The 10,223-nt window shown below is 38.0% G+C and overlaps 1 protein-coding gene across 5 annotated transcripts in view; it reads right to left on the minus strand.

Moving 5' to 3' along the window:
- The window catches only part of Agk (acylglycerol kinase), a 117,889-nt gene that overhangs the window by 42,607 nt on the left and 65,059 nt on the right, over window positions 1-10,223 (minus strand). For all 5 annotated transcript variants that reach the window (XM_013504988.1, XM_013504987.1, XM_005405406.2 and 2 more), the window contains 3 exons: window positions 6,231-6,323; window positions 2,590-2,622; window positions 1,059-1,153 (listed from right to left, as the gene is read on the minus strand). In XM_013504988.1, the coding sequence (XP_013360442.1) occupies window positions 1,059-1,153; window positions 2,590-2,622; window positions 6,231-6,323 (221 nt within the window). The remainder of the gene's footprint in view (window positions 1-1,058; window positions 1,154-2,589; window positions 2,623-6,230; window positions 6,324-10,223) is intronic.

Below are 10,223 nucleotides of genomic sequence, written 5' to 3' on the forward strand. Positions count from 1 at the left end.
TTGCATGTCTCTATTTGTTTCCCTGAGTAATCACTTTGAAGATATCAATATGTAATACAACAAGCATTGTTAATTTCCTACCACATTGTTCGTAACTGTATTGTTTGTACTGTTCTTTTGCTATTTTGTAAATAGTTGTCTGTTAATGTTTTCCTTCTTTTATTTTTAAAATAAAAAACCCAAAGAAATCCTTAAACAAAACAGAAAATTGAGTAATACTAATTCTAGAAAGTTATAGCTAGACAAATTGTGAGAAACTGTTAAATTTACTTGAGAAATATTTACTAATTTTTTCCATTGTGTTACCAACCCCACATTAAAGATAACATAACTATCTCTTGGGTATCTTCTCTGTTTACTTAGATCTTTCTTGACAACCATTTGTTCAAGATTATTAATCACTGTGAAGACCAGACTCCAAATTCAAGATCCCTATCTTCAAGAGACCAGGCTTTATTCATGGAATGCTTTCATGAAAAAGGAACAATAACAAAAACAATCTGCTAGACTCCTGAAGACATTATTACATGTACACCAATTTAATTTGGATTTCAGGGCTATACTGTTTTCCCTGTTTACTTTATCCATACTGTGTACCACTTTAGGCATTCCCAAAAGGATTGGACTATATTTAGTCATTTTAGCTATTTATGTTATCAAAATAATGAAGCCAAGGCTATGGGTTTAGTCTCCATAAGAAACTAGCTATTTGTCATTTTCTATACTTTAAGCAAACAAATGATCTGTACAAATCTGCCTTCCTGAAACGATCTAACAAAGCAAAAGCACAGTTTGTGTCAGAGCCAGCATCTTCATAACTGACAGAGCATATGAAATATTCATCTGCATAGCTGGCTTGGGAACTTATTATTAGAATAGCGAAGTCCCATAACCCAGCTGGGAAACTCCCCAAAGAACTGAAGGTTGAACCTTGATACCGGCCCTCTTCTCAGTTATTTGAAGTTTCAGGTTAGCAAAACCAAACATATCACACATGTGAATTTTTATTCCCAGGCTCGCTCACCCACAAAGGCTAATATTCCACATTGACAACCTACTGGACTTTGTTTCCACTTTCGGCAAACAGGGTATGACTCAAACTACTGTTCTGTCCCAGTGGGATAAATCCAATGGGAATCTTACTGAAGGTAGCCTGGGGAAAAAAAGAGAGGAAAGTTTGGCTGTTAGAGTTAGAAACCATTCTTAACGAGGACACACAATGGACACATGACAGAGTAACTGGCCCCACTCTGCCTCCGTCACCTTCTCACATCTGTAGACCAGTAATTAAATACTATCAAGTTTCTAAAATGAAGCTGTCCAGAAACCAAGACAATACAGAATTTGGAAGGAATATGTGGGTTCTCACAAATCACAACTGAAAGAAATCTGTTTAGGGTAAGGAGAGTCTTATGAGTAGATATTGGATCATGTGCCTGTGTGACAGACTATTACATTATCATGCTATTTTTAAAAGCTGCAGATAAAATTCAAGTAAAATCGTCTACCATTTGAACAAGTGTCCAGTGACAAGTGAAAGTCCTTCACCAATTATCTCAAGTATAAATAAAGCACAGAGAATAAGAAAATTCAAGTAGCAGAAGGATATGGCATAGCAGTTGATTTTAATAAATGTTACAAATACAATAGACATTTTAAGGTTCCCAAACACTATTCTGAGCACAACCTACCATTATCAAAGGGAGTGAGATTTTTTTGTTTTTAGTTACATTTTAAACTACCATAGATAAGGACATTAATATAAGTATGCATGAGCTCTTCACTCAGATTTAATAAGTGTTCACATCTGCCATTTTGTTTCACATGTGGTTTTTGTTTGTTTGTCTGTTTTGTCTTTTTGAGAAAGGGTCGCACTATGCAGTTCAGGCTGGCCTTGTGCTCACTTTGTAGCCCAGGCTGGTCTCAAACTCACAGCAATCCCCCTGCCTCAGCCTCCCATATGCTGGGATTACAGGCATGTGCCACCATGCCCGGCTCTGTTTCAGATGTTTTAAGACATAAAATGACATGGATACCAAGGAAGCCCTTTGTAGTCCCTCTCCTGTGTCTCTTTCCAGAGGAAATATCATCCTGTGGTTGTGATTCTTTCCCATTCACATTATTATTCCTCTTCCTATATATCTAAATATCCACCAAGATGGAGTACCATTTTCTGAATTTTAAAACTGTGAAAATATGTAACATACTTTGGCAACTTGTCTTTTTTATTCAATATTTTTGAGATTTAAACATGTAGATCTTTATAGATCTGGTTCATTCATTTAACTGTCGCCTGACTCTCACTATATGAACATACCACAATTTTCGGAAGAAAAATTCATAGGAAAATTCTCTATTTTAAATAACTGTTAGTAAATCCTACTGGATACTCTGTATTATCAATGCAGAAAGCCTACCATGGGTTACTGAGAGAAATAAAGACCACAGAACTATCTTTTCTAGACTCAGTCTACTCACAATTTGTTTCTAGTTTAAAATATAACATGGAGAAAAAAGATAAAAGTAAAGAGCAATGAAAAGAACACAAAAATAAAGGTAAAATGCAATTTCTCTTTCTTAAAAGCTTACCTCATCTGTTCTTCGAAGAACTCCCGTAATAACCTACAAATAAAAAGAAAATTATTATAAACAACATGTATTTCCCTTAACATAAAAGCATTGGATTCAATTTTCATGGACCATAAACTTATTCCTCTTTTCTTCCTAGGCACTATGTTAAGTGATGTATTGGATCTTAAAGCATACAGTTTTCTAAAATATGATCAGAGTTAAATTACATTTTATTCTTGACCTAGGATCAATAATAGAATAACTGCTAAGATAATTATAAAAACTCCACATTAGAAAAATATTTTAAGAACATAAGTTTAGTAATATTTTAAATTCTACATAAATGTGATGTACACACCAACTACATGAAAGGACCTAGTTTACTACTATGATGTATGAATATAAGAAAAAACACCTTATTATACTCAAAGATCTGTACTCAATAAATATTTCTTACTGAGAAATATGAAGACAAAGGGGATAGTAGTATCTCTGCAAGACTATAAAAAATACAAGAAAAAATAATTTCTGATAGTTCAACCATGCTGGATAATGAATATTAATCATGTGCTCAAATTTGGGTTATTATGTTTTAGACCCAAAGTATATCACAAAGGCTCAAGTATGGATGTGGGACTGGTTGGAAGCGGCAGGTCACTGGGAGAGGACACGGGAAGGTGCAGTCTCATCCCCCGCACCGCCCTTCTCTGCTTCCTGGCCACATGCCCTAAACGCTGTTCCTCCACCATGCTGTCTGGCCACACCACTCTGCCTTGAAACCATCCAACCCTAGACGGAACCCATGGAAACTGTGAGGCAAAATAAACCTCTCTTCCTTTGAGCTGTGTGTTGGGTAGTTTGTGCCAGCAACAGGTAAGCTGATGAATACAGGTATATTTCCCATGAATACCTTTTTTCATCAATGCCTATTTAGCATGACTGTGATTATACCAAATACAGAATTTACTGTCTTTCCCTAAAACCGTTTTATAAACCCAGGGCTCACTCTACCTTCTCCTACCTCCCTGAGCCTCAGCACTGCATGGGTCAGTCAAGTGCTCTACTTCATTCTTTTACAGCATCAGTGCACTGCACAGCTCATTAAAAAATCATAAAGACAACTGCAAGATCATTAGCGGTCTTTTTAAAGCAGCTTACAAAGATACACATTGGTGCCAAGTCCCTAGGCAGCCATGCCTGCTCTTACCTTCCAGTCCCTGTACACTGACAAGACTTTCCCACCACAAAAAGAGATGAAGGTGATCAGAGGTGAGGTGTGGACATGAAACAAGACTGTATCACCTCATACTTGAGCATCAGGCAATATCTCCAGCCTGGAGCTCTTTACAGGTCCCCACAGTTACTGACCTCCCTGGCTTCCTGGGAGGAAGAAGAGTACTTACAAGAGCAGTGGCCCGCAATAAGCAATAAGGCTATGTCACTTGTTCAAATTAATAAGTTATTTCAAAAGCAGTTTTAGGTTCATGGCGAAATTGAGAAAAGGTGCACTGATCCCCCACGTGACATCTGCCCCACGCATCTCATTGTCAACATCTCCCATCAGGATGGTGCGTTTGTTACAAATGATGAACATACACCAAAAGTGACGCCATGACTGTATTGTTCAGAGAAGTTCTGCTGCTCTAAAAGTCCTGTGTGCTCTGCCTATTTCCCTCTCTTTTCCCCAACCCTTAGTAACCACACATCTTTTTAGTGACTCCAGAGTTCTGCCTTCCCTGCTGTCAAATAATGAACCCTACAGTGTGTAACCTTTTCACACTGACTTCTAATAAGCGTCAAAGTTTCCTCCATGACTTCTTGTGGTGCCAAATACTGTATTATTGTACCAATGTATCACACTTTTGAGGGTGGGTGGTACTGAGGACTGAATCCAGGGCCTTCACACTGAGCTGCATCCTCAGCCCTCTGTTTTAAAATTTGTTATTTTGAGGCAGGGTCTCACCATGTTGCACAGGCTGGGCTTGAACTTGAAATCTTTCTGCCTCAGCCTCCTAGAGTGCTGAGATTATAGGCACATGCTTGGCTTGAATGTATCATTCTTTATCCCCTCACTCACTGAAGGACACCTTAGACGTTTCCAAGTTTTGGCAATTATTATGTAGAAAGCTGTTACAAACATCCATGTGTGGGATTTTTTGTTTTATTTATATGTATACATAGTTCCATTTTATTTTTACTGGTACGTTTGCAGTGTATAGTGATTCCATTCACTGTGGGGAGCTGGTCATGTGCAAGCTTGTGTGTGGAAATCAGGTTTCAAGCCCTTGGGGTAAACATGGCACGCAGCTGCCAGGTCACATGGTAAGAACATTTTCAGTTTTGTAGGAAACCACTCAACTGTTCCAAAATGGCTATGCCATTTCCATTCTGTTTATCCCACATTCCCACCAGCAATGAACGACGGTTCCTCGCCAGTTTTGGACACTGTCAGTGTTCTGAATTTGGGCCTTTCTAATAGGTGTGCAGTGGCATCACACTGAGGATACATAGTGGTAAAAAAAGACAGGGCTGAGGATGCAGCTCAGCAGCAAATCACTTGCCCAGCATGTGCAAAGCCCCGGGTTCACTCCAGGGGAAACCCAGCAGATGCACACATCTGAACGTGCCCCTCTTCCTATAAATGTAGTATTAAAAGAAAACATTATATATAACAGAAATGATGTGAGACTAGACAGATGCATTTATAAAAGCAATCTTTATTGTACAAGACATAGTCCTAATAACTGAAACTGATTCCATTTCAAACAGGGGTACTTCACACCCCCCTTCAAAATGGAGCAAGCTTGTCACTTACCGCCACTGTGCCTCCATCGTGCCTCCACTGCTACTCAATTTCATCAAACTGAAATTTGGTAACATACAAGCCCTTCTACGTGCTCTCCGTCTCTGGGCCGAGAGGGCTTACAGAAACAATGCAATGTAAGTGCATGGGAAAAACTTAGAACTACTAAATTTGAGAGTTTGAGAGCAACAATCCTAAAAGAATGAATTTCAAAAAAATTTCCTTAAATTATAACCACAACAAGAAACAAATCACTTATAAAAGAAAGCCCATAAGAATTATAGCAGACTTCTCAAAACAAACCCTACAGTCAAGGAGAGCTTGAAGTGAAGTGTTTCAAGCCCTAAAGGAAAACTTCCAACCAAGATTGATGTATTCTGCAAAACTGTCTTTCAAAACTGATGGGGAGATAAGATACTTCATGATAAAGAACATCTAAAGAAATTCATGACCACCAAACCAGCACTCCAAAAAAAACTTAAGGATATCCTAGAAAGAGACAATGAAGATAGCAATGCCAAAAAGCTCAACAGAATTCAGCAGGTAAGGTGAGCAATTAAAGACAACAGAAAGGGCTGGGGATATATAGCTCAACAGCACAAGCGCCTGCCTGGCAAGTGCAAGGTCCTGAGTTCCATTCCTGGTACCCAAAAATAGATGAATAAATAAATAAAAAGCAAGAACAGCTATTCTAACTGCAGACAAGTCTTCAAGCTAAGACTAATCAGAAGAGACAGGTCACTACATACTGGTTAAGGGAACAATTCAACATAAAAATCATAAATATATAAGCATCTAAAATCTAATTTTAATTTTTCTCAACTTCAAAATGATCTCAAAGAGAAAGAAATCTTACCTCCTGTAGGGTCCCATCCCCTCCGGCAACAATGATCATATCTGTGCTTTCCATCAGCTCCAGGAGTTTCTTTGCCTGTCCCTCATAATCTGTCTGAAATAAAAAGGAAGTCTCATAAATTTACTATGCTAGGACCACAGGAACAAAGGTTAAATATGTGGAATATTTTCAGGGCTCAAGGGATTTAAATTAACTTTCCTACTTTTTGAAAGGCCTTAAACTCTCTGGATCTTAATTTCCTCATCAATTAAATCATGAGTGTTGGGGAAAGGTGATAATAGCTTCCTTATGCTGCTGTTATAAGGCAGAACATAGAGCAATTACAAAGATAACGTTTCTTCATTGGTAAGTAATTGGAAGTTATAGTTCTGTTATGATTGTACATAAAAACAGAGGTGTGTTTCAAAGTAGTCACAAAGGAATACCTAAGCCTTGCCATGTTTAATGACAATGTTTCATGTCAAATACATGAAGAGACTTAAATGAACCATTTCAGCCACCAATGAGATATATACCTCTAAAGCCAAACACTAAATTTTAAGATACAATGCAACTAACAATGAAATAGGAAACATTTCCTCCAACTGAAAGTACACTAGGCACATTAATAGGTGAAATTAAATAGTATCTGCACCTGAATTAGCTCATTTATAACCAAGCAGTAAATGTAAGTGAAGTGTTTTCCCGAGTTTGAGTCATTCTAGGCAAATCATCCAATCTGAGGAGAGGGTTTATAGCTCTTGGTCAGTATGTACGGCCTCCCCCTCCTCCACTGTACCTACAGGGAGCAGTCTCGTGAGACAGACCCTTAACCTACGGAGTCCGCGTTAGTTCCAGGAACTGGTGCCAGAAGTACAGTGTTGGACCCCCTGTTGGTTATCACCAAGTCACTAAATCCTAATCTCGTACTGATTCACAGTTCACCCAGAGGAAAATGGAAGTCCCTAAAATGCCACCATTTAATTTTATGATGAAAAGTTCTACTTTTATTCTAAAGAGGAAGTGACTGGCTTTATAGTTAGTTACACATTTTGCAAAACAAATCCTCACCAATCTTGGTCAAAAGGATGGTTGTGAACACCCAGGGACAGGTGAACATTAGGAATCTGCAAGGGCTCACTAAGATCCTCAGCTCCTTTTTGACAAATTACAGATCAATGGCTTTGGAAATTAGACTAACTATATGTGGTCTCCAGCAGGCTCCTGGCAAGTTGTTGATGATGCCCCTGCAGATAAGGTGAAGAAATGTAGAAACAACATGCCCAGTACAGGAAGTGGACTAGGTGCCAAACGAACAACTATGCCCAAAGTGAGGCTCTCAAGGAAACAGTGACAAATTGTTGGCAGATTGCGAGGGATATTTTGTTAGGGCTCTCCATCCACCTTCTTCACGAAAACTGTTTCCAAAACAGGAGTCTTCCCCAAACTGTTAAGACTTTTATGAAGGTCCCAAAGGAAGGGTGCTAAGTGTTGCAACCCTCCAATCAGTCTGACAGTGAAGTGTTACTATACAATTTACCAGCAATGGGGATAAAGGTAATTTACTGCACATGTAAGTGACAAAAAGGTGAAGAACTTGCTCCTCATAAAAACTAACTCAAAATGGATAACTTACATAAAGGCAAAAAGTAAAACAATGCTCAAAAGGAAAGAACAATTGGCATGGGGGAAAGGAGAAAAGAAGAGAAAAAAATATATATACATATACACAAGATAACTACGATAATTGTACCACTAATTTCTATTCGTGAAAGGAACAGTTAGTGCTTATATTGTTTGATCAGTTTTGCATGCTTGTATCTGGTAAGCTGAGCAATTACTTTGAAGATAACAATATGCAATAGAATAACCATCGGTAATTTCCTATCATCTTGTTTTGAAATTCTGTACCATTTTTATTGGTTTTTTTTCCTCTTTAAAATAAAAAAAAACTTAAAAGAAGACAATGTAGGAAGGACTAAAGGATTTTGGGTATGTTTTTAGATGCATTACCAAAATCAAGATCCAAAAAAGAAAATATTAGTAAGAGTAAGGGTATAGCTCAGTAGTAGAAGGCTTGTCTAGTATGCACAAGGCCCTGGCTTCAATCCCCAATACTGCAAACAAAACAAAACAAAACAAAAAAATAATAATAATAAATTAGAATTCATTAAAATTAAACTTGCGCTTTGCAAAACACTTTAGGAGATTGTTTCTTTTTTTTTTAAGAATCTTTTTGGTTTTTGTCTTATACAGAGGAACTACTGTGGAGATAATGAAAGTTTATTTTCTCATAAAATAAAAAATAAACGGAAAAATAAGACACTATTACGAAACTAAAACAAGAAAAAAATACCAGAGAAATGTTTACAAAATAAATTTCTTATCAAAGGACTAATCTACTAAAAATACAAAGAACTCATAAAATGCAGTAAGACAACAACTCAACTAAAACCACAAAGATCTCTACAGACACCTCTCCAAAGAGCTGCAGGTAGATAAGTATACGGAACTAGGCTAAGTATCATTTGTCATTAGGGAACTGCAAATTATAACCATGAGATACTACTATACATCTAATCTACTAGATTGGGTAAACACAAAATAATGAAAATGCTGGCAAGGATGTGGAACAACAGGCGCTCTCATTCATTGCTGGTGAGAAGGCAAAACCTTATGGATACTTGGGAAGACAGTTTGCCATATTTTATCAAGCTACACAGACCCCATACTGTGCAGCACTCACACTCCTAGGGATTTACCCAGAGGAATAGAAAACTCATATCCATGCAAAACCCTGCACAAAATGTTTGTAACAACTCTATCTGTAATTGCCAAAATTGGAGGCAACCAAAATTTACATCCATGAGTAAATGGATAAACTGTAATACATCCAGACAATGGACTATGATTCAACACTACAGAGAAATGAGCTATCAACCCCATTTCCTCATTCATAAAGACAGTGGAGGAACCTAAAATACAAAGAGTGAACCCAGATAAAAACTGAGCTTTAGTTCATAATAATAAATCAATACTGGTTCATCAATCAACATTTAAACCATACTAATGCAAGATATTACTAGTAGAGGAAACAGTGAACAAGGTGAGAGAGACATGATAGGTGTTCTCTGTGCTTTGTTGAGTTTCCCCTTAAACTTCAAACTGCTCTAAAAAATGAAGTCTATTAATGTTTTTTAAGTTGCCTAATGGCACCACCTAAGATACAAGAACTTTGGGGGATATGAGTACACTGTCATTCAAAAACATGCCACATCCACAATAAGAAAGGTATGATCTTGGGCTGCTTAAAGAATAAGATTTGGAGTGAGCTTTGCTAGTCCTGCTTCACTTTTCCCTAGGCAGGCCACACCTGCAGCGCTGGAGTCATTTTGGGGCACAATACTGTCAGAGTAAAGAAAAATGAGGAGCATCTAAGTCAGTGGTGGCAAACCTATGGCACGTTTACCACAGCCAGCTGCTTATCACTAAAAGGTCTAAAAGGTTCGCCATCACTGATCTAAATAATCAGGAAGGTAACGGATGTCCTTTGTGAAAAGATGGGAAATGTTTAAACTGCAGAAGGGATAAGGGAGGAGGTACATTCTTCACTGCCCCAAAGACTATTATGCCGAAGGATTAGGCTTGTTTCACATGAGCCCATGGGGAAGAACTAAGGCCTAGGTGAATGACTCTCAGTATAACTACACATTATAGTCACCTGGGAGTGGGCGATGGATGAACTGAATTTTTTTATAAATACAAACAGCTGCCAGCTGGGTATGGTGGCGCATACCTGTAATCCCAGCACTCAGGAGGCTGAGGCAAGAGGATGGCTGCAAGTTCGAGATCAGCCTGGGAAACAAAGTGAGCTCAAAGCCAGCCTGAACTGCATAGCAAGACCCTGTCTCAAAAAGACAAAAAAAAAAAAAAAAAAAAAAAAAAAAACCCAGCCAGAACCTATCCCATGTCAGTTATATCTGGGAGTGAGATCTAATTACATTTTAAAACTCC

The sequence above is a fragment of the Chinchilla lanigera genome, unplaced genomic scaffold (assembly GCF_000276665.1).
Source record: "Chinchilla lanigera isolate Chin_1 unplaced genomic scaffold, ChiLan1.0 scaffold00093, whole genome shotgun sequence".
NCBI lineage: Eukaryota > Metazoa > Chordata > Mammalia > Rodentia > Chinchillidae > Chinchilla > Chinchilla lanigera.